Here is a 27456-nt window from a genome sequence, read left to right as displayed (position 1 = left end):
CTTTACTAACATTTGGTGACATTTAATTTAGTATTACTAACAAATAAACAGCTGATACTATTAAATCCTGACTTCTGCTGTCAAATATAAAAATGATTGTATCCTTCTACACAATATCCCCATGTTGTCTTTGTGATGGTTGAAGGTTTAAACCCAACAACAGCATTATTAGTTTTTTTTTAAATTATTATTTTCAAATAATAACTAAACATTGTATGACTGCATGTGGCAAGCAGATGACATAACAGTGATGTAACATAATGACCTGAGTGTTTGTGTTCCAGGTGACCTCCTCCCTGCTGACGGTGTCCTGATTCAGGGAAACGATCTGAAGATTGATGAGAGTTCTCTAACCGGAGAGTCAGATCATGTCAAGAAGAACCTTGACAAAGACCCCATGCTGCTGTCAGGTGCATCACTCTGCACTATTTCACACTAAATTACAGCCAAGATCATTATGACCTGTGCTGTCATTGTTGGAGACGATTTCGGCTGATGATTTTAATTCTGACCATCCCCTCTCGTTTCCTCACCTAAATTGGGAACATCAAATCTGTTCTTACAGCCTCAATCCAATACATATAACAAACTATTATTATTATTTTAGTCCTTACAGTGAATAAAAACTAAAATTTGAAAGCAAACCAACTAGACCAGAATTCTCTGTGGTACATACTGGGCTCACAGTATATCCATGTTATATCCATGCCCACAGAGGCTGATGGATATAACATTTCAAATGCAGTCTAATTGTTGATTACTAGTCCATTGAGCCATATTATAGGGTGCCAGTTGGCTAATACAATCCTCTTCTCTCTCTATCTAGACAAGTAGGCCATTAAAAAATGCACTTAATTTTAAAGATGTGAAGAACATTCCTTTTTTTAAAAATACCATACTCAACCCTGTTAAGCGAGATACAATGTGACTTGGTTGTTTTTTTTTTTTTTTGATGAAATATTTCATTTTCACCTTCTCAGGTACCCATGTGATGGAAGGCTCTGGCAAGATGGTGGTCACTGCTGTGGGTGTGAACTCTCAGAGCGGAATAATCTTCACCCTGCTTGGTGCTGGTGATGAAGGCGACAACGAGGACAAGAAAGACAAGAAAAAAGAGGAACACAAAAGGAAAGATTCAAAGGGGAAGAAAAGTAAGTTCAGTAGAATTGAATCCTATTTTACATGACAGTGTGGTTCTACTTATATCTAAAACACTTTGTCCACATGTGTTTAAATTGGAGTGTTACTGCTATGGAGCTCATACCCATAACAAAAGATTCCTCTCCTGCTCAGGTACTACTCCTTTGTTTATGCGTGCAAAACTGCTAACACCAATCAACACCTAACAATGATATCAGTTGACTTTGGAGGCTTTAATAATTTATTAATCATTCTTTATGTATGAGTATGTGGCTCAGTCATGTATGTGTGTAGGCATGGCTTTAATAAGAGCAACAGAAACGCAGAACAATGCATGGCCTTCTCACAGAAAGCTAGTTAATTTCCTGCATTCCCATGAATTTATTTGCACCAATTTGTGCTGCTTCCTCATATTTACACAAAAATTAATATATGGCCTGCAGATTGAAATTAGCTAGTAGCTAAACTTGGTACAATGCATCTTTTCTCTTAGATGATTCTTTTTTTTTTTGTTTATACATGGTCCCTGAAAAATGAAGTGGAAATATACGATGAAAATGAAATTCACGGCAGTGATAAATGAATTATCTGGTTTTTAATTAATTGATTAATCGATTAAGTAATTTATTTAAGAACCCCTTGGTCTTTAATAACTACATGGGTGTATATCTGTGTTATAGATATACACCCATGTGTTATGTGTTGATTTTTTATATTTTATGTAGGCTACAGCTCACCTGCTGAAAAGAGAATACCAAGCAACATTTCCTTGGAATTAGCAACAAAACCAGCCAACGAGATTTATACACAACCTGTTCATTTTGGAGACTCAATACTTGCATTTGCCACAGCAGACTTAGTGGTTTATAAACTCAAATTTAAGAATATTTTGTTGTGATGAAGGACAGAAAAGATTTATCGATGTAGTAGGAGGAGAAGGAGGAGTGCTGCATGACTAACGGCTATTAAATGTTTTCTTCTTCACAGGCAAAAAAGAAGACAAAGGCAAGAAAGGTAGGCAAACAAATATGCCATCACTGTGTGTGTGAATGAGTTGATGTGAAGGTTGTATTAAACAGCAGAGCTTCAATTTGTTTTTAAAGCTATCTCTGGTTTGATCATTGACTTCTTGTGGTAGTGAACTCTAGAGCATCCATACCTCTATCCCTCCATGCCGAATGTGTCAGCAATAATGTTAACAGGTAATATGTTTTGGCAGTACGGGTGTTGCTGTGCGTTTCTGTGTTCTGTGGAGAATGGAAACTGAGGAGCCACGTAGAAACCAGCTCGTTCCTCATCCTCTTTGACTGGACCCAGTTCTCTTGGTCAAATGTGTGACATCGATGACATTTATGAGGCTCAAAGACTTGAGGCCTTTCCCAGTCTGTGCTCCTGTGAATCATCATTAGTCATGGTCTGAGTACTGTCTCATATTTAAATTTCACAGGATGATGTGGATAGATAAATTTTAGGGCATGAGTCTTAAATTATATTACAAAAATACAGATATCTGATATTATCCAATTATCCTGTATTAACTTATCAGTTAAAGAATCCACTTAGTTTTGGTTGCTTAAGGCTGTTTAGGTAAGGCTGAAAATCATGGTTACTTTTCCTACAGTTCTTTGAATGAAATCACATGCAGTCTTTGAATATTAGACTTTGGAAAATCATCATCTATTGTTGATGTGTAGTTTTATGTACATCATGTCCAATTCACAACAGTTGTCTCAAGGTACTTGATATTGTAAGGCGAAGACTCTGGGAGAGGTAGCCATCTGCTGCAACCAGTTGGGTGTGAGGGGAAAGAGAGGAGAAAAAGCAGTCTATAAATAGACAGGACAAAACAGTGGAGAAGAAATGTTCACTGTATCAAGTCCACCAGCATCCTGACCCTACAGCAGTATATTTAAGGGATGGTTCATGGTGACCACATCTATCCTTAACTAAGTTTTAAGAGAAAGGAAAATTTGAAGCCTAATTTCAAAAGTAGAAAGGTCTCCTGAACCCAAACTGGCTCCACAGAAGAGACATGATTGGGCCTGACCTTAAAAGACTTTGTATGGGAGGGAACCAATGGGGAAAAGCTAATGTGAGAGAAATATGATCTCTTTATCATCCCTGTGAGTACTCTCACTGCACAGGCTTTTCAGGGGGGTTTTTGGAACAACATACAGAATTGTCCAGCCTAACAGTATCTGTATCTGATTAGATACCATCATTTCAAGATTTCTATGGACCAATACAATAACCTCAGCTCTGAATTCAGAAGTAGAATTCTGATCTTTATTTTTTGCCTCTAGTTTAATTTATTGATTTATGTCATCTTGTTTCATAGATAACTATTATGGGGTATCATCTGCATAACAGCACAACACATTTAATTAGCAACTCAGTGTTCAGTATAACATGAAAAGCTTCTATTTTCTGGGCAGGTTACTTCAATCATCCAACCCCCCATAAAATACTGTTGGAAATTATAGTTTTACAATAGGTAGTTCAGTTAGACTCTTGGTTCCTTTGGAGTTTCCCATGGTCGCTGGCAGATCCTCCTGTCTCCCTGTGGTCCCACATGGTGTAGTGTGTTTGGCCCTGTGGTCTGAGCAGTAGCAGCAGGTGCTCCTGACTCTATGATTAGGCCCAAGAAGATTATTGGGCTTAAGCTTGGCAGCTGCTTTCTTCTTCTGCCTACTGCTGGCTGCCTGCCTGTCCACTAATAACCTTGTTACGAGATGGGATCAGCACCCTCACATATATATACACCTGCAGATATGCTTTCTGAAAGGGGGTTGTTTGATTGTTGGGGTTTCTCTTTATTATTGTGCATTAAAATATACAGCACCTTGACGTGACTATTGTTGATATTTCGCACAATGTAAATAAAATAAAATTGAATGGAATTTTTAATTTTTATTTAATAGCGTATTAGTGATAAACATTGTTTTCTGAGGGCAGTTTATGAGAGAAAAACTGTTTTGACATTCAAGTGTTTGGATTTCTTTTGTTTGCTCTTTTGGATTTCCTGTAGGGGAAAAGAAGGACGGAGCCTCTGTGGAGATGCAGCCACTCAATGGTGAGGGAGAACCAGAGAAGAAGAAAAAACACATTGCAAAGAAAGAGAAATCCGTCCTCCAGGGGAAGCTAACTAAGTTGGCTGTGCAGATCGGCAAAGCAGGTACAAACAGAGTCTGATTATTGAGATTTAATTTAGATTTAGAGACCACACATCACTGTGCTCTGAAACACTTGACGTTGATTTTTGACGTGATGTCCATATTTGGCAGACATTGCTATAGCACGTCGCTCTGGATGTTTGAAATGGGAGAGTTTTGCACCAGATGTCTTTCTGGATACAACCCAATCGGATCTGTGTCTCCTTACTGGAGATGATCCAGGGATCTTTTACTTGTTAGGCAAATATGTAAAATGACTAGCTGCAAAGCTGCTTTTTTTGTACAAAAATCCTTCAGTGAAAGCTCGCATGCAAGGGAAGCTACTAAGATTACGAAGAACAACTACAAACAAGAGGAACAAAACAAAGAGTTCTAACAGAACACTAGAATCCATGGCTTTGATGAGAACAACTTATGTGATGATCATGTTGGATGTGATTTATTAAGCATCTCAAAAAAGGAAGTAATTCCTGAAAAATCTCCTTTGATCCAATATTCAAGATCAGAAGTAACAACAAACCTAGATCTCCAAGAGAGTTTCAGAGCAGATGTAAAGTTTTTATACGTTGCAGCAGACATCTGACTAATTTTGTAAAGAATGCAAAAACTGCACCTTTGCAGTAGCACTGGCACACATCCAAAGATTCCAGCAGAAATTAGTTAATCTTTCCTCATGCGAATCACTGTAACAGTTTATACATTTCCAATTTACAAGTCTTTTAACTTGCGAGTGTCATTTCTGAGAAAGACATTTGTATTCCTGAAGTGTATTTTCTCAGAATGTGAACGTTTTTGTTTGAATCTTTCACTTAAAAAGGTTCAAAGGAGTTGTGAAGCTGAAACAACTTGTTTTAAACAGGGACTATATTTTGTCCATAGTGAGTGTGACCACAGCCTGTGGAGCCCTTGCATTGTACATAAAGGATGTGATTATACAGGAGTGACTGTATAGGAAGAAATGTTTTGTAGATGCATAATATTTGTCTGGGGGCTGATGAAGCCGAACATATGAACGCTGTTGTATGCATTTTTAAGATGGTTCAGTGGAAATCAATGCAGATCTATAGATCCAGAACAAATTTGAACTTAACTCGCTGTTCACTTAATCTGTTATGGTCACAATTAACTCTACAGATGAACTAAAGTCTGTGCCTCTGTTCTCTGCTGCCTGTCTTTGTCTTCAGGTCTGTTCATGTCAACTCTCACTGTCATCATCCTCATCACTCGCTTCCTGATCGATACATTCTGCATTCAGGGGATTGTGTGGATCCCTGAGTGTGTGCCCATCTACATACAATTTCTGGTCAAGTTCTTCATAATTGGTGTGACGGTGCTCGTGGTAGCTGTACCTGAAGGCCTCCCTCTGGCAGTCACCATCTCCCTAGCCTATTCAGTCAAGGTCTGTTTATTTTCTAAGGGAAATTAAAAAATGTTTGCTATAATAAAACTAACATATTTAGCCTGATGAAACATGCCAGATAGATATTTGATCTATTCTTTTTTTGCAGCACACAGTATTTGTGCAATTTTTACAGAATTATTTATTGTCCACCTCTTTCATTGTAGCAATGACCTGGACTTCAAAAGTAATAATGGAATATTTCAACCCTCGTCAGACAAACTTGGATCAAGCCGAGCTCTTTTGATTGATTCAAAATAAAACCCACAGACTGGTAACGTGGCTCTTGTCTTTTATCAGAAAATGATGAAGGACAACAACCTGGTCCGCCACCTGGATGCCTGTGAGACAATGGGCAATGCCACTGCCATCTGCTCTGATAAAACGGGCACACTGACTATGAACCGCATGACAGTGGTGCAGGCCTACATCGGGGAACGCTACTACAAAAAGGTGCCAGAGCCAGACCTTATCCCTTCCAGAATCCTGGACCTGCTTGTCCTGGGCATCGGGGTCAACTGCGCCTACACCACCAAGATTATGGTGAGCTGCAAAAATAGCAGTTCATTCAGGAAGCTGAATGGAGTGCAGTGCAGGTTGACTAACACAGCAGTTCAGGACTCATTGGATTACTGTCTCCTGGATCCACTGTATAGCACACAGACAGGAAACTGATTCAGCTACACTATCTATCTATAATATATATATATATATATATATATATATATATATATATATATATATATATATGTATATATATATATATATATATATGTATATATATATATATATATATATATATATATATATATATATATATATATATATATATATATATATATATATATATATATATGTACATATACATATACCTAAAGGTATCACTATAAATTACATCAATTTGTCTGACAATTATTTCAAGCTTAAAAGATCAGCAGCATAGCCTGGGGTTTGGAATCCCCAAGCAGTCGCCTAATGAATGTGAGAGCCTGTGAACTGACAGATAGGTTTAAGTTATCCTTTATTAATCCCTTGGAGAAATTCTTTGACTTTACATTGGGCAGCCAGCTGGTTCTGCCCAGGAAACCAGATATAGCGCTCAGCCTTTGCCATGGGTGGCTGTCTTGACAGAAGAACTAAGTACACTAAAAGGCAACAGATAGCTACCCTTGTGAAAAATTTATAAAATCTTCTATTTAGCCTGGAAAACATTATTGCAGGCTCTTTACCTTACTATATAAAGTGCCTTGAGGTGACTGTTGTTGTGATTTGGTATTATATAAATAAAACAGAATTAAACTGAAATGAATTAATTTTAATTGAACTTCAGACAGTGATCATTATTTGACTGTCAAGGATGAAATATCTAGTTTACAGCTGCAGCTACAGTTGTATTGATAGTGACAGACTGTTTTTCTTGTAAGTAGAATAGTAAGTTTATTGATATCTAATTGTGCTAGTAGTAGTTTTCAGACTGAAAACAGTCTAGCATTAAAAATTCATGTGGTTATGTTATAAACATAAAATTTAATTAGAAAGTCCAATAAATACCAAATTAACAACAGATAAATACATCTAAATGTTATTTCTCATACCAGACACTGTATTAAAGACTAGCATGCCACAAGACAACTCTTGAATTTACAGTTTGGCAGGCATGAACTAGTCATTTTTAAGCAAAAGTACTAGTTTCAGCACAGTGTGTCCCTAAAAACTTTCAGGAAACTGGATAAGTGGAGGACAAAAGAAAAAGTGTCAACCCTAAAACACCTACAGCAGACGAACAGTATCTGAAAGCCTTTACTGCTGTAAATTACAGCAAAGAACACAACATGGAGGGAAATCAGACACAAGTCATACATAAGCACATATACAAGAGGCTATACATGAACTGACTTTTATTTTTTAAATTAACTTTAAAACCTTGTTGTTGAAAGTTGTGTATTTAATTTGATTGTTGCTGTATCATTTCATTATGTGTGCTGTTGTCATATTGTGTACGTCAGACTTCTCATTAAAGACTTAACTTTAACTTTAACTTTAACCGATGTTTCTTCTCACAGCCTCCAGAGAGAGATGGTGGACTCCCTCGCCAGGTGGGAAACAAGACTGAATGTGCCTTACTGGGATTCACCCTCGACCTGCGCCGAGACTATCAGGCCATTCGCAACGAAACCCCCGAGGAGAAACTTTTTAAGGTCTATACCTTCAACTCTGTGAGAAAATCCATGAGCACTGTGCTAAAGAACCATGATGGCAGCTACCGAATGTTCAGCAAGGGTGCCTCTGAGATCCTGCTTAAGAAGTAAGTTTACTGCTTGTACTCACACAGCCGTACACAGTAAGATGATGATCACATGACTATCTCTGTGTTTACAGATGTTGTAAGATCTTGATGGCCAGTGGTGATGTCAAAGTCTTCAAACATCGCGACCGAGATGATCTGGTTAAAAAGGTGGTTGAGCCAATGGCGTCTGAGGGACTGAGGACCATCTGCCTCGCCTACAGAGATTTTCCTGTGTCTGATGGAGAGCCTGACTGGGACAATGAAGCCCACATACTAACAGGTCTCACATGCATCGCTGTAGTTGGCATTGAGGACCCAGTACGACCTGAGGTATGCCAACACAGAGACAGCAGGCAAACCAGTCTTTAGAATAATTGGCTATTAGCAAAAATCTGTCTATTTTAACATTATTGTGGCATGTTTAATAAGAGAAGGATGCCAAAGTAATTTTACATCGTGGGCCAGCTTTGATCTTAAATGGGCCAAACCAGAGAAACTCCTCTTTCTGTCAGTGTAAACATATTTAACTACACAATTAATCCCATTTAATGTGGAATTTCAACAGAACAACTCAGTTTTTCTACATGATAGAGAAATTCTTTTGTAGTAAATGCAGGAAATCTGTCAGCACAAATAAATAAATATGTAAAATTACACTTTCTATACAATGTCTCTTTTCCCCCCTGAGGACCCACTGTAAAAAATAGAAACTTCTAAAGTAGATAGTTAAAAAAGGGACTTCTCTGTGTTTTAATTGTTGTTGTTTATCTATTAGTTAATTACTTTGGTTTAATATAAAAAAATAAAATGAATAATAATAATAAAAAGCTGTTGTGGATGTCCTTATCAGAAGAAAACACTGTAAAACCAATGAAAATATGGTTAAAAGTCCCAAATCTGCCCTCCCTCACAATTTCCAAAGCCATCCAGTGGTCTGGTTTGGGGCCTTTGCTGGGTAGATTCTATCCCTCACCTATTGTTTGACACCCCTGAGCTAAAGTACAGATGTCTGAAAGACTGGATCATTGGCTACAATAATTCAGAAACTCTGTAGACACCATGGGACCGGTATTTTGTCAGCAACATTTCATTGTTTGTAAAACTATGATTATTGCAAAAACTAGCTGTGAGTCAGTCAGTATTTTTCTTTGTTCAAACCTTTTATTTTTTCAGTGTTCCGATAAAGCTCACGTACTAGATGCATGTTTTTTCTTTTATTTTGCTCTATAGGTTCCAGAAGCCATCAGAAAGTGCCAGCGGGCTGGAATCACTGTTCGCATGGTGACTGGAGACAATATCAATACTGCCCGTGCAATTGCCATTAAATGTGGCATTTTGCATCCTGGAGATGATTTCCTGTGTTTGGAGGGCAAAGAGTTCAACCGACGCATTCACAATGAAATGGGAGAGGTCAGACAAACATAAAGAAAGAGGATTTGACTGATCAGCAGATGACTGTGAAAATAAGAAAAGTGACACAATAAAAACACAAACATTAGAATGCTGTGTGAGATGTGCATTTATGCATTTACTTACCATTATGGCTTGGCTCACTGTCATTACAAATGTGATAAGGACTAGTCTATTGGTTTGTTCTCCATTTTTATGCTTCCTGAGCCAACCAGTGCTGCCTACACTGGGCGGAGGTCACAGTGTGTTTTTTGAGAGTCACTGCTTTACAGACAAAAGTGCATACATTCTGTACTCTAGCAGAAGTACAGATATATTCAGTGAATGAACCTAAGCATCCTTAGCTTAACTTCAAATTTACTTGATATAACTTAACTCTGACCATGAAACCATAGCCACTGAGCACCAGTCACACACACTTTTCTTCACTGTCCTTCACTTTAAATCAAAGGTACAGCAGAGTATTTTCATAAAGCCTTTAATAACACAGTTCGTCTGCATTAGTTTGTTTTGCAGCACATTTCACAGTATGAGAAAAACATGATGTCATGTGTTAAAAACACGAAGACTTATATGTAAGCTTTGAATTTAACAGATTTCCCACGTGTGGGACTAATAAAGGTTATCTTATCTTATCTTAAATCTCCATTTTATGCCACTGAGCAGTCCTTACCTTATGATCTTCCACTTCTGTCCTGTCTTTCTTATCTTTCTCCATCTCTGAGTGAAGTTAGCTCTCATTCTCTCCCTATGAAATACAATCAGCTGGACCTTAAGGCAGCAGAAGCACTGTGTGACAAAATGCAGAGACAAACAGTTGATAGAAGTTGCATTTGTTTATGCTTGCTACTCTTTTGAAGGGGTAGCTGGATGCTTAAGTACTTAAGGACATCTGCAGTTGTTCTGGTGTTGTGCCAAAAACAAAAAAAACACTGGCCCACTTTAACCCCTGACCATGGCACAAAGTTTTGCCTCGTTCGTCTCTTTTTATGCAACAAAAAATAACTACTCAAGTGAAATACAGATATATGAAAATTCTATTTAATTACAGTAACAAAGTATTTGTACTTTTTTACTTCCTACCTGTGTAACTTTAATTCAATTTGATTTGATCAACATAGTCTCAGTTAATGATAGTCATCTGAACAACAACAGTTATTCTATGGTAAGGTAGAGGCCCTACAATATATAAAATGTATAACCTCAATGATCTGCTCATCCCCTTGAAAATTGTGAGGAAGCATATGCTGCATCTGGTTGGAAGGTCAGCACAATTAGTCGGACAAACAGTGATTTAAATCAATATTTTGCCGTTAAAACATAGATTTTTTTGGTCTTCTCTCTCTTTTTGTTTTGCAGATTGAGCAGGAACGTCTTGATAAGATTTGGCCCAAGCTCCGAGTCCTCGCTCGATCATCTCCAACAGACAAACACACTTTGGTCAAAGGTTAGACACATCTGGATCAAAGAGGGTGGGTGGGGCAGGAGACAGTTAGTGACAAGAGGTAGATTGAAGCATTGAGAGAAGGACAATTTATGTTTACAGGAAAATTTGTACATAAGAAAGGTTCATTTTGAGTTACATAAATATGAATATTAAAAGCAATAGAAATTAAACCTTACAAAGTAAATATAAGAACATGTGGAAAGAAATTGAAAGGCAGCTTATGTTAAAGTTGATCCTTTGACACTATTAAACATTAGTAAGGTATTAGTAATTATTGAATTCATTATTTGTAAAGCATTTAGTTTTGTAACCAAGCCTCTAAAAGTCAAAAGAAAAGAAAAGCAAACACCCATTTTTAACATTTCATTTATCAGTTACATCCAGATCCAAGGAGGACCCAGAAATATTGATTAAGCATTCTAAAAACGTAATTTTGAAAATGGATTCTATCAGGAGTAAACCTTTACAAATAATGAATAAAGTATTTACTCATACCTTATTAATGCTCAAAAATGTGTAGTCATTATAACACATATCACTTGTCTTTTCAGGAATTATTGACAGCACAGTCTTTGAGCAGAGGCAGGTTGTTGCAGTAACTGGAGATGGAACAAATGATGGTCCTGCCCTAAAAAAAGCAGATGTTGGCTTTGCTATGGTAACTTCAGCAGTCATCAAAAGTCAATGTATTTTAACATTTAGTTACACGTTGTTATAGCATTTTTGCAATGGTGTTTAATATTAAATGCTATTAAATATTGAATATTATTTGCACTGATAATAACGATAGGTTCATAAACTAGCATACATGCTATGATCTGCAGGGCATCGCAGGGACGGATGTGGCTAAGGAGGCGTCTGACATCATCCTGACAGACGATAATTTCAGCAGCATCGTTAAGGCTGTTATGTGGGGCAGGAATGTCTACGACAGCATATCTAAATTCTTGCAGTTCCAGCTCACTGTCAATGTGGTTGCTGTCATTGTGGCCTTTTCCGGAGCCTGCATCACCCAGGTCAGAGCCACCTGAAAACCTCCACTGTCTATCTGTGACTGACTTTAACCGCATGTACTGTACATTTATTTAGCTAAATTTTAAAATGCAATTTTCTTGGAATTTCTGTAAATACTTTGGAGTAAAATGGCTAAACCCAACTGGGTCTGCATAAATATAGAGGGTGAACCCCACTGCAAGAAGTAGGACAGTTCTTGGTGCATGAAATATCACTTCTTTGATGAAGAATGACCCAGAGCTTGAGAGTGAGAGATACTAGCTAAATATAATTGGGTTTACCTCAATGTATGCTCAGCACTCGAGTTCTGGAACCAGTCGCTTGGTGAAGCTATGTACTCTATTCAGCTCTGGACTGGAGGTGGAGACTGTGTATATTTGTATATCCCAGTTTAGTGGGCAGTCACTAAACTGGGACAAGTTGCTGTGTGTGAGATAGAAAGAAAGTGGTTGTGTACCATTGGGTTGTTAAATGGTTGTTAAATCATTTCTGCCTATATAGTTAATGAGAGCTCAGAGTATTTTTGACTCCCTGGGTGGGGTCCTGGAAGGTGCCCCTACTGGGGACTCCATTGTCCTGCGGGTGGACCTTAATGCTTATGTGGGTAATGACTGTGACTCCTGTAAGGGTGTGACAGGGAGGAATGGCCTGCTGGATCTGAACCCAAGTGGTGCTGTTATTGGACTTCTGTGCCTAGCTAATGCCATGTCTAACTATATGGGTGTTTATAAGTGCACCTTGCACCAGGAATTACGATCATGAGCCATAGCTCTCATCTGGAGTAAGGGCTGGGTGGGGCTCAGGAGGTAGAGCAGGTTATTTACTAATTGGAAGATTGGTGGGTTGATACCTGGCTGTTGCAGTTGGCATACCAAAGTATCCTTGGGCAAGATACTTAACACTGTTTTTTCTGATATGTTCATTAAAATGTGAATGTATATGAACATTAGAAAGCACTCAGACATAGAAAAGGTGCTTGTGTGAATAGATTAACAAGAGTATCCAGAGCCAGAAGTATCCCATACTTCCTGTATAACTGGATATATTATATAGGAGATATAAGTATAAGAAAGAACCCTTTGTCACTTGTACTCTTTGTAACCTTTATGGAAAGAATTTCTAAGTGCAGCCAAGTATCAGACATGGCCAGTTCCATTTTGCAGATGGTACAATTCTATTACTCTTACTGAACAGTACCTGGGTCAATACCTTGCAGTGAGTATAAAGTGACTGGGGTGACAATTAGCACATCAAATTCTGAGACCATGGTTCTCAGCTGGAGAGCCCGCTCTGGGTAAATGCACTGCACCTCTTATATAGTGCTAGTTCTACTCTATTTGAGCACTCAAAGCACTTTATACAACTTGCCTTATTCACCCATTCACACAAGTACTTTCTTTGTAAGCTCTTTCTATCTAACATTCACACAGCAACTTGGGGTTAGTTTCTTTGGCATGCAGACTGAAGTAGACAGGGATCGGACCACCAGGGATTGGACCCGCTCTGTCTCCTGAGCTACAGCCTCCCCAGAGGAGTTCAAGTATCTTGGGCTCTTGTTTACAGGCGAAGAAATAAAAGAGTGGGAAGTAGACTGAAAAACAGGTGTAGCATCCGCAGTGTTGTAGATGCCCATTGCCTGTTGTGGTGAAGCATGTGAGTGCAGAGTGCAATAACATTCTTACCTTCCCCCATGGACACAAACTATGGACGGTGTCAAAAAGAATGAGATCATAGATTTAAGTGGGAAATTAGCTTTCCCTGCAAGGGTGTCTGGGATCTCCCTTAGAGATGTAGTGAAGTGTTCAGTCATTTGTGAGGGACTCAGAGTACAGCTACTACTAATCCACAATAAAAGAAGGATGATGACCCTGGGGCAGACCCCTGACATACTGGTGGCTTGGACTGTGTCTGCCTTGAAATTCTGGAGGAGATGGCTAGAAGAGGGAGGTCTAAACGTCTGCTTAGACTACTGGCCTTATGGCCTACTTCTATATAGACTCAGGAAAATGGTTGGATGGATGGACACATTGCATGGATTGTAGGTTGCAGCCACATATAAAATATAACATATAAAATATAGCATATATCGCATTTTACATCATAAATTCAGAATGAGAACATTTTGAGGTATGGTTTTTACAATTGAGGTTTATGGTTTTGTGTATTTTAGTGCATATTTATTCCTGACTTAGTGACCGTTGTGTATAATCTATATTTTGTGTAGCCTGTACATAATTTTGGTCAGGTAAGCTTGTTTTAAATGTCCTATAGAAATAAGTACAGAAGTCCTTGAGTTGACTTTATTTTGACTACAACAACCAGACAAGATCACTTGAAAATGATTCAGACAAACTCAGTGAACATTTTATTTTGGTTGGATGCGTAGAAATGAGTAGACATGATATTACTTCCATGCACCTATCAGAGTTTAGCAATGTTTAAATCTTAAGTTATTGCAGAGATGGTTATGGGTTTACAACGTGCGCTATAAATTACTAAAGGCATTGGAACCTCTTGAATGTTGAATGCTTACATGAAGAACATCACAATCAATATCCTTCCTGAGAATTGTCTAAGGAGCTTGGAAAGAAAATTCCTGAGAATTAAAAAACTAAATTCTCAATACCAATTCCCATCCTAATATTTTTAATTGATGCTTTGTGTATATAATCAAAACCATAGTTTTTTTCAATTCTGTTTGTAAATGTTTATTCATAGGTGTCTTTTCTGTCTGTTTATGCTTTTTGTATTTAACGGATGATTTTCCTCTTCTAAATACCATACAAAAAATGTTTCCAGGACTCTCCTCTGAAAGCTGTGCAGATGTTATGGGTGAACCTCATCATGGACACATTCGCTTCGCTGGCTCTTGCCACGGAGCCACCGACTGAGGCACTGCTGCTCAGGAACCCATACGGTCGCAAGAAGCCGCTCATCTCCCGCACCATGATGAAGAACATTCTGGGACATGGCGTCTACCAGCTGACCATAATCTTCACCCTACTCTTTGCTGGTCAGTGAACACATCACACAAGACCAAATTACCCTTCTTTGTTAGGGTGGCCATATTAGGAGATTTTATAGTACATGGCCCCGTCCATAATTTATGGACAATGCTGGGCATCCTCTGCACACGGCCATAAACAACCAGAGGAGTCTGTTCAGTGACAGGTTGCTTCTCCCAAAGTCAAGAACCAACAGACTTAAAAACTCCTTTGTCCCACATGCCATCAAACTGTTTAACTCCTCTCTGGAGGGGAGAGTGAGGGGAAACAGGAGGACAAAGGAGGGGGGGACAACTAAGCTGTAGTGCCTTTTCAATGTGCAATACTTTTTGTTAATATCCAACAGTGCAATAGACTTCAATACTTGAAATGTGCAATTCCCTTGTATTCTTATTCCTATTTATTCTATTTATCCCTTTTGTATACTCTGTATTTATATATGTCTCTGTATTTATATATGTGTATATATGGTATACTCACATTCTGTAACTTCTATCGGTGCTGTGCTATTGGAAACCGAATTTCCCGGAGGGATTAATAAAGTTTTATCTAATCTAATCTAATCTAATCTATAATTCTGGCTGGGTTGTAGGGTATGAAATACTTATTTCACTTAATGACATGCACATTAATTTATAACTTAAGGTGCCTGCAGCAATAGTGGTGACACAGCGTAAGTCAAATCTAAGCAAAAAATAGTCTAGACAGTGTTTTTCAAATATGAAGTAAAATATCAGGACTCTGGCTCTAGATCTTTGTATTCCAATCAAAATGGGAAAGATACAGATACAGGTGTAAATACACCCAAGTTATACTGAGGAAGCAGTTTGATCCAGATTGTTTGGGCACATATGACCATATTCTTTTAACAATGTGTAAAGGTGATCTGGGCACATTATTACTGCACAAGCAATAATAAAGTGCAGTAAGATGAATGACTTGGTTTAATTTTGGTCAGGTTGCGGGTCTGGTAATAATAACTGGATTATTGGTTAGTTCCATAACCCGACTGTAGTTGGTGGGTTGGTAGGTGCGGAAGGATATAACAGGGCAGCTTTTTGCTAATGGAAGTAATGCATTAATAATGCATGTTTATTTGCATACAGAACATGAATGTCAGCTTCAGTTCCAAATGTGAAGATACCTTCCAATGCCAGGTGTGAACTGACACACTTAGGGCTCTCCACGTGTGATCAGATCAGCCAAGATGAATGTTAATGCTGAGTGTTTATCACAGCACTCCCTTCAGTCACACATCTTTGTACTGTATTTTACATTACATCCATATATGTAATAATCTTATGTCTTTTTGCTTGTAGTTTGTTGTCCTTGTAAACAAACTTTACGAAAGCTGATTCTTAGATGGATTTTAATAGGTTTTGCATTCTAAGTGGAAAATGTCACTAAAGTATTGCTTGAAAATGTCTCAGTATTTACTTTTTTTTTTTTAATTAAAATTTTTGAAAATATACAGACTTCATGTTCAGTGACCTTTGATCCTCCTTACAGGTGAGACGCTGTTTGACATCGACAGCGGCAGGAATGCCCCGCTTCACGCCCCGCCCTCTGAACACTATACCATCGTGTTCAATACTTTTGTCCTCATGCAGATCTTCAATGAGTTCAATGCCCGCAAGATCCATGGAGAGAGAAACGTTTTTGAGGGTGTCTTCAGAAACCCCATCTTCTGCTCCATCATCTTCGGAACCTTCGTCACACAGGTAACCCTGGAAAAAACAAGTCTTCAGCCTGTTCAGACTTGATGTAATTAAAAGAATTTTCATATAATGTTGTTGCTCTGTCCTCTTGTAGTTCATAATTGTACAGTTTGGAGGTAAACCTTTTAGCTGTGTGGATCTAACCCTTGAGCAATGGCTTTGGTGCATCTTCTTGGGCCTCGGCAGTTTGCTGTGGGGACAGGTAAGAAACTGTTTTCGCTAAAATGAAAATGTATTTAAATTGATTGCTGTTACAATTATTTAAAAAGAAAGTACACTTTTTTATTTCTAAGGTTTTGTGTATCAGGACATTGTCATGGTCCTGGGTCATTTGACCCAGCGTTTTCAGTTTTCCTGTGTTTTTGTTATTTTGTATTATGATCTACCGTATGTATAAGTTCTCATTGCTAGTCTTGTTTTGAGTTTTTTATGGTCCCAGTTTAGTTCCTTGATTATTTAATATTTTTCCCTTGTGTCGTTGCCCTCTGTGTCTCCCTCCGTGCATTTGTGTTTATGTGTTTGTATGAGTTCTTGTGCCTTGTTTCCCCTCCTTGTGTTTTATTCCATCATTTTTATCCATCCTCCACTCCTGTGTCATGTTCCCCAGTTTCCTGTTTTATTGTGAAGGTCTTGTGGTCTCAGCGTATTTTGTTTTGCTTCCCCTGTGGCGTCATGTTCATTTGTGGCAGCTGTGTTCCCCGCGTGTGCTCACTTCCCCCGTTATCCTTCTATGTATTTATCTCAGCATCTCCCTCGGTCCTGTGTTGCAACCTCCCTCATGGTTGTGTGTCTCTCCTTTCTCCCAGTTTAGTTTTTGTATTGCTTTTTCCCAGCTGGCAAATAAAGCTGTGTTTTTTTTTTTTTTTTTAATTTACTCTTTTTCTTCGTGAGTCTGCATAATCTGTAATCTGGTCCTCAGTTGGTTTAAAAAATTATTTAAATGCAAACTTAAAGAAGAACAGCGAGACATGACATATTTCACTGTATCATGATTAAACTAAGCCAGAACACAGAAGCACTGTATGAAGTTTACCCTTATTGCTTTCATCATCATCATCATCATCAACTTTATTTATAAAGCACTTTAAAACAACCACAGCTGACACAAAGTGCTGTACATTGGAACCATAAAATAAAATTACATTAGATATAAATAAAAACAAAATAAAAGAAGAGTGAAATCATTAATTAAATAACTACTTCAATTAAAAGAGAAACTAAGTCTCACTGAGGTTAAAAGCCAAGGAATAAAAGTGGGTTTTAAGACGTGATTTAAAAGTGGACAGTGAAGGGGCCTCTCTAATGTGCATGGGCAAATTATTCCATAATTTTGGAGCCACGATAGAGAAGGCCCTGTCTCCTCTGAGCTTCCTCCTGGATCTCGGTACCTCCAGGAGCAGCTGGTCAGCTGACCTTAGAGACCGACAGGGTGTGTGGAGATGAAGAAGCTCAGAGAGGTAAGGCGGGGCAAGACTGTGAAGGCATTTAAAAACAAACATAAGAATTTTAAAATTAACTCTAAAAGACACAGGCAGCCAGTGCAGAGAGGCTAGCACGGGGGTTATATGCTCTCTTTTTCGAGTTCCTGTTAGGAGTCGTGCAGCCGCATTTTGAACCAGCTGCAAACGTGAGAGCAATGACTGACTGACCCCGACATAAAGTGCGTTACAGTAGTCCAGGCGGGAAGAAATAAAAGCATGGATCACTGTTTCAAGGTGCTGCCTCGAAAGGAAAGATTTTACTCTTGCCAGTCGCCTTAAATGATAAAAACTGGACTTCACCACTGCTCTGATTTGATTGTCCAATTTAAAATCACTGTCCAACTTAAAACCAAGGTCAGTAACAACAGGTTTAAAATAGACTTCCAGGGATCCTAAAACAACAGAGGAGGGCTCACAGGGACCACTGGGTCCAAACACCAACACTTCTGTTTTCTTTTCATTAAAATTTAAAAAGTTTAGAGCCAACCAAGCTTTAATGTCATCTAGACATGTCAAGAGAGGTTTTATGGAGATGCCATCCTTGTGCTTTAGTGGCAAATAAATTTGGCAGTCATCGGCATAACAATGAAATGAGATCCCATGCCTTCTGAGGATAGAACCCAGAGGCAATAAATATAGTAAAAAGAGCAGTGGCCCTAAAATTGACTGTACCAGGCTAAAAGAGTCAATAAGGCTTAAAAAGTCCTTGACCAGTGGCTTATCAGGACAACATACATGTATATTAAAATCTCCAACAATAAGAACACTATCATAGTTGGGCATGATCCCAGCTAAAAAATCAGAAAAGTCGTTTATGAAGTTCTTATTGTATTTCGGGGGGCGATAGATGACAGCGCAGAAAACCGGGTTTGTACGACTCACCTCAAACGAGGTGAGTTCAAAGCTGGAGAACGAAGGCTGTAGAAAACACTGCTTACATTTAAAATCCTTTTTGTAAACAGTCACTGTGCCTCCACCTCTGCCTGACGTCCGTGGCGAGTTAAAATAGCAACAATCCACAGGTAAAAGTTCCGATAGAGCACTGGACTCACCAACACTCAGCCACGTCTCAGTCACACACAGAAAATCCAGATCACGGGAGCTGAAGAAGTCCCGAAGAATAAAAGTTTTGTTTAAAAGTGATCTGGCGTTCACCAGACCAATTCTAGCGGGAGCTGGAGTCGGCGTTCGGAGTTCAGGAGGTCCAGAATCCCGCCGCAGCGATCTCAGGTTCCGATAATGTTGACAGCGGAGGTTTAGCCTGGGAGGGCATGGGCAGCGAGGCCGTGGAGCATCATCATCAAAGCCGACCACAGGCACCAAACAGGCATCAACAGGATCCAGAAAACGCCTAGACGCAGACAGCCTTGGAAATAATCCATGTACTGGTCGGAAAACAGCAGAATAATTCTTTAGGTAAACCTTTAGCTTCACCAGGCGGCCGCTTCGTTTACCCCGGCGACGATGACACTTTCGCCGGGAAGGTAGCGTGGGAACCCGGTACAGGTAACCCGGGGTTTCCGATACAAATGGGGGCAGGGGTTGCTGCCCACCAGCTCCAAAGGACACAATATTTTGGACCACAGGTTTGAGGTCCAATAGTGTCTGGCGATCATACCTCAGCAGAGACTTTGTTTCGCGGATGACACAAATTAGGAATAACATAAACAAGAACAAACTTGGCAGTGACAGACGAGCAGCCACACACACCGGCGCCATCTTGCAACACCTGCAGATGAAATTGACTTACCTTGTCAATTAATTGACAAGGTAAGTAGGAGCCAAGTGCTGCAAATCAATTCCTTCTTCTTCTTTTGGCTGGTCCCAAAGAAGACCAGCCACAGCAGATCGCTTTATGCCTCTCATTTTATTCCTAGTATTCTTTTCTGATACATCAACCCAGTGGATGTCCTCTTTCACTACATCCATGAATCTTCTCAGTGTTGTCAGCTAGTAGCTCCATATTCATGGTAAATGGACTGGTTCTTATATAGCGCTTTTCTACTCTTCTGAGCACTCAAAGCGCTTTACACAACTTGTGCATTCACCCATTCACACCAGCACATTGTCTAACTAACATTCACACTCCGATGGATGCATCGGAGAGCAATTTGGGGTTAGTATCTTGCCCAAAGATATTTGGCATGCAGTCTAGGGGAAGCCAGGAATCGAACCGCCAACCTTCCAATCAGTAGATGACCTGCTGTACCGCCTGAGCTACAGCCATTCAGTTTCCTTTGTCCAGTATATCCACTATCCCTCCTCTGCTCAAACAATCTGAGACTTGCGACAGTAACTAAAGCTTTCAACAGACCTTAAAGAAATAACAACTATGACTTCATGCCTAAGACATCTGCATAATGTGTCGAAGAACTATCAACTGAAACTAAAGTACAGTGAATCAATCAGGCAAGTCATTAGGAACTTTTTGTCTTTTACAATGGGAGTGGTGTTAAAAAGAAATAAAGTTAAAAGAACAACTCACATTCAAAAAGACAAACACTCACTGGTAAACATTACCCGCCTCAGTGTGATGGGCATAATTTTACCTGTGCCTACATTATGTTAACAAAAATAAAAAAACAGACTAGTAAGTGCATCAATAATAGACCACAAAAGTAGGATGCTCAATACCACAATACTTGAATAAATAAGATAAATAAGAGAATGGATGGATGAATGAAGAAATAATGACCTCTTTGCAGATAATCATCATGAGACAATGGTTGCATTAAATCTTCATATTGAGGTGTCCAGGATGCGCTGCTGCTATCTTTGACAGGTGCAATATTTTTTTCATTTTGTCAGTTGGTGTCAAGTGTCCCGACAAAGTGGCTGAAGTTTCTGAAGACAGCAGGTCATGCCACACTGCAGGAAGAGATCCCTGATGGGTCCGATGAGGGTAATGATGTGGTTGACCACGGAGACCTCGAGTTAAGCAAAGGCCACATCCTGTGGTGCCGCGGCCTGAGCCGCATCCAGACACAGGTACGATTTCAGGCTTAAAGATACATTTGTGTCTCATATGTTTTGCCAGATAACTTTTGTATAATTATCTGGTTAAAAATTCTTGAGATTTAAATTTCAACTGGTTGTTGAACCACTGTTACCATCAGTAATCGTGATGTCATCAATTTGTGAAGTTTAAACTACAGAGTAAATCTATCAGACAAGAAATAAAGTAATTGAGTGATGTAGGACCTTATGTTTGGGCTTATTTTGATCAACAGTCAGACTCTATGTGGTTGAATGTCCTGTAAATGATCTACCTGAGTTGACTCACTGTCTCTGCTCTCCCAGATCCGTGTGGTGAAGGCCTTCAGGGACAGTGTGTCTCCTTATGAAGGTCTGGAGACACCTGAATCTCGCAGTTCCATTCACAACTTCATGAATCATCCCGAGTTCCGTATTGAAGACTCAGAACCTCAGATCCCCCTCATCGATGAAAATGAGAGTGAGGATGATCCCCCTACCAAACGAAACTCTATTTTCATCCCACCGCCACTTACTGGATTGTCCAGCCAGCCACCTCTCCCCTTCACCCCCAACGAGAACAACAACGCCTTGGACCGTGTCATCCCGTTACATAAGGACATCTCCAGGTCTGCACTGGTCCCTCCCAACTCAGCAGGACTACCACCCTGTCCAGGAAGCCCCTTGCACAGTCTGGAAACCTCACTCTGAAGCCCCTCCCCCTTACCCGAACACTTCCTGTTACTAAAGTATGTTCGTACTGTGTTTTTTATGGTGAGAATTCTGGTTCTTCTGGGAGCCATGGAAGGGAAAAAAAATAAAAAGAGACTCACCAAATTGTTTCTCCCCAGGAGTTCATCTGCAGAAATGTTTCCAGATGTGCTTTTGTTCTGTGACAGCGACTCACACAGACTGTTTCCTTTTTTAATAGAAATGAACTTCTTGTTACTTAGGAGAATGTTGTTTGTGCAGGGAACAATGAGTAATCAGTTCTGATTGTGTACATATTCTGGTAATGTAGTTTTAAATGTGGGATGTTGCAGTTTTTCAGCAGACCAGCTGATGGGAGCCGGTAGTGATGGTTCATGTTAGTTTTTTGTTGAGGATCTGTCACTGAAATGTTTAGTATTTTGTGTTGTAGAGAGAAAGTTTTGAGGGAGGTGTTTAATGCTGAATTTTATTTTAGTGTGGTTTTAGATTGAAAAGGATACAAAAAAGTTATTAAAAGTTTCAAAAAATAGACTTTGAGAGCTGGATAACTTTGGTAAAGCATTACATCAGACAAAAGAAGAGTTGTAGCAGTTATCAAAAGTCTTCCAGTCTCAGGCTTTACTTCACACACATTTCCTAAGATGCGCCGTTAGACAGTATGTGACAACACAACACTGAAATGTCATCATCATTCTTCATCTATGTGTCAAAAATTTAACAAACAAAAAGTGGGATTAAAAAAAAGGTAATGCTACTGAAATATGTATGTTTTGTTTTGGTTTGTTGTTTTGTTTTTTTGCAAAAAGACGATTCTTTACAATATTTTAGAAAAAATACAAAAATAAAATGTAAATAAGATTAAAGAAATTGTAATATTTAAAGGATAACATTACACTTGCAAAAAAAATAAAAATGGGCGGAATTTGACAAACAAAACAAACAAATAAAACATGTTCAGTGTAAAAATAAAGCTCATATTTTCATCTTGCCATATTTCACTCTATCCTATAGCATCTGGTTCTGTTACACTAAGCATGTTCTACTTCAGTACAACCACAAATCTTCTCTGTCGCCTCTGTGGTTCAATATATCCACTATCCCACCTCTGCACATATCCAAACCATCTCAGTCTTGCCTCTGACTCCAAATCACTCAGCCTGAGCTGTCCATCAGATATACTATGACCCCTGACACTTGTCTCCACCCACTCCACTCCGACTGGATTCTCTTTCATATTTTGCTTCTGGTCTCCTTCAGCTTCACTTTAAGTGTTAAAAATAGAACAGAACTGGTGATGAGAACAAACAGCAGCAACCCAACACACAACATTGTTTAATATAATTAAAATCAAGAGACTCACGCCTAACCTAATCAGTCAATCAATCCGTTACTACTGCAAACAAGAAGGGGCTCAGAGTTGATCCCTGATGCAATTCCATCCCCACCTTTAACCCATCTGTCACTCCTACTGCACACCTCACCCTGCCCTGCTGTACTTTTACATGTCCAGCACCTGGTTCACCTGGTTCTCTGCCACTCCGGACGTCCTCATGCAGTACCACAGTTCCTCCCTTGGCACCCTATTATAGCCTTTCTTTACATCTACAAACACACGATGCAATTTCTTTTGACCTTCTCTATAGTTCTCTATCAGCACTTTTAAAGCAAACATAACATCTGCAAATGCTCTTTCTTGACTAGAAGGCATACTCCTGCTCAGAGATTGTCAGTTCTTTCCCATAGCTGTAATGAATGCTTGATCAGCTTGAACCCTCCGTGCAGCTCTGCAAATCAGCAGTTACGCTTCTTCATTCTTCAGGCATCCTCACTCTTTCCCTAACCTTAATTTTGTTTAAAACTTCCACTGCTCTCTGCCCCCAGACATCTCCATACATCCACTGCCTGGATAAGCGTGAATGGACCAACCGCTTTTCCACTTCATCCTCTGAGCTGCTCTCGCTTCTGACTTAAAAATTCACTGCACTTCCTCTCGTTTATCCATTGTTTTCTCTCTTCTATTCATCTGCTCCTCAAAGTACTATTTCCATCTTCTCAACACACGCACTTCACTTTATTCATTTCCATCTCTATTCTTAATCACGGGTGCTGCACATCCTCTCTGGTGCAATCTCTCTGCCAAGCCAGTCGATCTTCTGTAACCTTGTCTTCAACTCCCCCAACACTATTAACATTCATATTCAAGATTACTCCAACTCCATTTCACTTCCTACACAGCAAATCCAGCATGTCCAAATTAACACTGTCAGATTTGATTTCAACTCTTTTAAAGTGTCTATATGGGTCCACACCAGAGAGAGTTAATTTAACTCTTATTGGAGAGTTGGTACGTTAACTCTGATTTAGTGTTAAGTACCAAATCTGTCTGGAGTTGATAATTTAACACTTATTAATGCTAACTAGGTGTTAAGAATTTATATACTAACTCTCACAGAGTATTCTAGTTTAACTACATAAGAGTTATCTTCTAATTAATTCAAAAAAGTTTGCATTTTACTCTTCTGAACTTCTAGAAATTCCTTTGGAAATAAACATTTATTACAAAGAGGCAATGGGTTTTGAAAAGCATTTATTTTGAACTGTGCACTACAATTTCAAAACATTTTCTGAAACATGTAACAATATGGAGCAATACATGTTCTCACTTTCATTAGAATATTGTTTATCAAACGGTCTGACATAGGTAAATGCAACAGCATGCTCGTTGTTCTTTTCTTCAATACAATATGCATGTCCTCCATTCATCACTTCTGCTCTCTCCCATATTCCACCTTCACAAGCATATCCTGTGTGGAGATTCAATAAAAATTAGTTGTGCACTAATTAATTGCACAAATAATCTGGTAATCAATTGCAGCACAGTAAAAAAAAAGAAAGAAAGAAAGAAAAAGAATCATTTTTGAGCTATAACTTGTATTTTCCCAAAAGGTTCCAGATACAAATCCAATGCCCATATTTAAAGGCAATATTCTACCCGAACATGTTTGTTAAAATGGTGCTCTCTCAAACAACTGAAGAACACAGACAACAGTTAATGTTGAACTAAATTTAAAAACTCAATCTTTTTCATTTTTACCTAAACCGTGTGTGCAAAACTTTGGAGGGATCTAAACGTACAACCCAGTCAGGACATCTGCTACTGCTGTTTGCTCGTTTTTTTTGTGGGAGATCGTTTTCAGGCTTTAAGTAGCACCATTATACCAACATTTCACAATATAGACATTGTTTTAGGTGTATTTAAGTTAACCAAAAACTTGACTGAAAATTCATATGCAAGCTTTTTTTCAAGGTTGCACTATTTGCCCGCAGACAATACATTTCAGCTAGCTAAAACAGATTATTATGCTATCACCGAGCAACGTGGCTAATGCCTTTCACACAGCTTTGTCTCAACTCCAAAAAGCCACAGAAGTAAAAGCTAATAATAATAATTGAAACAATCTCACAAAAACTGACTTACCAAGCATGGCAAACAACTCAGAAATATGTAGAGCAAAATGTTCTGAAACGGCTTCACTTCAGCTTGGATCGGAATCTGTGGTGCTGGGGGTGGAGTCTATGAATTTACTCTATTAGTGTCATAGCCCCTCTAGGAGTTCGGAGTTAAGAGGTCAAGAGTTAATGTTTCCATTGTAACACCTCCAGATTTGACATAGAAACACTAATTTTTAACACTCGATTTTAACTACTATCATTTTACACCTCAGAGTTACATTAAAAGAATGTGACTCTACTTAGAGTAAAATTAGCTCTACTTTTGCAAGAAGTCTACTAACACCAAAACATTTGACACTTTTGAATTTGCTGTGTATCTACACCATGGTAGAGCAGTCTGATTCCATGAAATTGTCCTTCTTTACGAGCCCTATATTTGATTTGGCCAACATCTTACATCAGATCCTCTTGCTGGTGCAGCCCTTTTCTTTTAGCCTGGCTTGGGATGAGCACTAAGAGTCCCCTCATTCAACTTTATTGTATAGAACATAGAACAGGAAATTATAACACACATTTCACCAAAGAGTTAAAGAAATCTCTTTGTCATGGACATAGAAAGTTGTCCCAGAGTGATCCCTGTGAGACACCTGATGGGCAAATACAGATTTGACAAAAAGAAAAAAAAAAAGTCAAGAGGTTAACCTGTTAAACTCCAAGAGTCAATTCTGAGGTTCCTGCTCAAAAATAACATGCCCAAAATTAATACAGTATTTCTCTGCATGATGTCATGTCTCATGATGTGGGAGGTCAGTGCCACAGGCCTGTAAACCAGGGGACGTGGCGTCATTATAAAGGACCACCTCCATCCAAACCACCACCTCTTCAACATCCTGCCTTCTGGAAAAAGGCTCAGATCCATCAGGTGCAAAACCAACAGACTAAAGAACAGCTTCTTCCCGTGGGCTGTCAGAACTCTTAATGCAAACTAAGAGTGTGTAAAGACTTCCCCAACACATCCACCCTGACACTGCTGCTGATCATCTATGTGCAATATCTTAGTTTTCCCATGTTCTGTGCAATATTTTTGGCTCAAGTGCAATTATTTTGGTCCCAGTCTGTTACAATGTTCCTATACATACACCATGTATATAGTGTATCCACTCACACATGTATATATATACACTGCTTTTTATTTACTTTATTTTATTATTTATTTATTTATTTTTTCCACCTTCGATGTATATTGGTTTCTCTTTTTCTTACTTTAGCACCTTTGTGGTCCAGCTACCCAATTTCGCTGTGCAAGAAACTGCACAATGACAATAAAAAGCTCTAAGTCTTTGGTACAGGGACGAGGAATGATGTCTTCCACAGCACTGCGACCCTCTGCAGACTCAGACTCAACATGAACAGTTTATGAAAGACTCCACAAAGCTGGGGGCACAGGCCTTGAGGAAGCGGGGATTCACCCCTTCTGGTCCAGCAGACTTGCCTGAGTGGAGTCTCCTCATTTGCATCTGAACCTGGTCGTGAGTGAAAGTGATAGGTGGGGGAAGGGTGTCAGGACTTTCACTGGAGGCAACAGTGCTATGTGGAGAGAAAGGGAGACACAGTGGTGTGGCTCTCTCTCTCTCTATATAGATCGATAGATAGCTAGCTAGCTAGCTAGATATTTTAGGTATTGACTTTCCAGGTTTGTTATTTCTTGTATGATACTTCTTAACTAAACCATAAGAACAAGTAGAAGTAACAAGGTATACATTGAAACTTTTTTAAAAAAGGCACATGATTTTGAAAGGGGTCACCTGGCTAATTACAACTGTAGGTGGAACTGTCCAAATTAAGATCAGGATATGGTGTCACTCATGGGGCATTGGTATCAGTGACAAAAGAGACAGATAGAAAATAGAAAATCATGGAAAATCATTCCCATTCACTATGGCATTTAACTGCCATTCACACTGCTACTAATAATGAGGATAAAGAAGAAGGCAATAACAACATATGTTGACGTTGTTTCTTTGGAAAAATCTGACCAATTAAAAAATAAATACAAATTGTGTCTTTAAGCAAAGCCAGCTATCAACAATAGTTCATATTACTTTTTTTTTTAATAAAACACAATCTTATTCCTAATCTTTTCTAATAATGCAAGCCCATTCATGCTATAAAAACATGTGGAAGGTAGAAACTCATGGAAACCTTTTGAAAATGTGTTATCAATAAGGAGAAGAGGAGACAGGGA

The 27456-nt window shown here is 38.9% G+C and overlaps 1 protein-coding gene across 1 annotated transcript in view; it reads left to right on the top strand.

The window, feature by feature from the left end:
• Positions 1-22718, top strand: part of LOC134631102 (plasma membrane calcium-transporting ATPase 1-like) — a 29874-nt gene extending 7156 nt beyond the window's left edge. The window contains exons 5-21 of the mRNA XM_063479087.2: positions 285-410; positions 981-1151; positions 2128-2154; positions 4169-4315; positions 5498-5712; positions 6013-6255; positions 7776-8017; positions 8092-8329; positions 9230-9409; positions 10769-10856; positions 11408-11514; positions 11681-11872; positions 14670-14883; positions 16385-16596; positions 16688-16795; positions 20883-21062; positions 21375-22718. Of these exons, the coding sequence (XP_063335157.1) occupies positions 285-410; positions 981-1151; positions 2128-2154; positions 4169-4315; positions 5498-5712; positions 6013-6255; positions 7776-8017; positions 8092-8329; positions 9230-9409; positions 10769-10856; positions 11408-11514; positions 11681-11872; positions 14670-14883; positions 16385-16596; positions 16688-16795; positions 20883-21062; positions 21375-21758 (3074 nt within the window). The 3' untranslated portion in view covers positions 21759-22718. The remainder of the gene's footprint in view (positions 1-284; positions 411-980; positions 1152-2127; positions 2155-4168; positions 4316-5497; positions 5713-6012; positions 6256-7775; positions 8018-8091; positions 8330-9229; positions 9410-10768; positions 10857-11407; positions 11515-11680; positions 11873-14669; positions 14884-16384; positions 16597-16687; positions 16796-20882; positions 21063-21374) is intronic.
• Positions 22719-27456: the final 4738 nt, after the last annotated feature.

The sequence above is a fragment of the Pelmatolapia mariae genome, linkage group LG7, assembly GCF_036321145.2.
Source record: "Pelmatolapia mariae isolate MD_Pm_ZW linkage group LG7, Pm_UMD_F_2, whole genome shotgun sequence".
Classification (NCBI taxonomy): domain Eukaryota; kingdom Metazoa; phylum Chordata; class Actinopteri; order Cichliformes; family Cichlidae; genus Pelmatolapia; species Pelmatolapia mariae.
The sequence above is the reverse complement of the archived record's forward strand: the minus strand, read 5'-3'. Positions and strand labels throughout refer to the sequence as shown.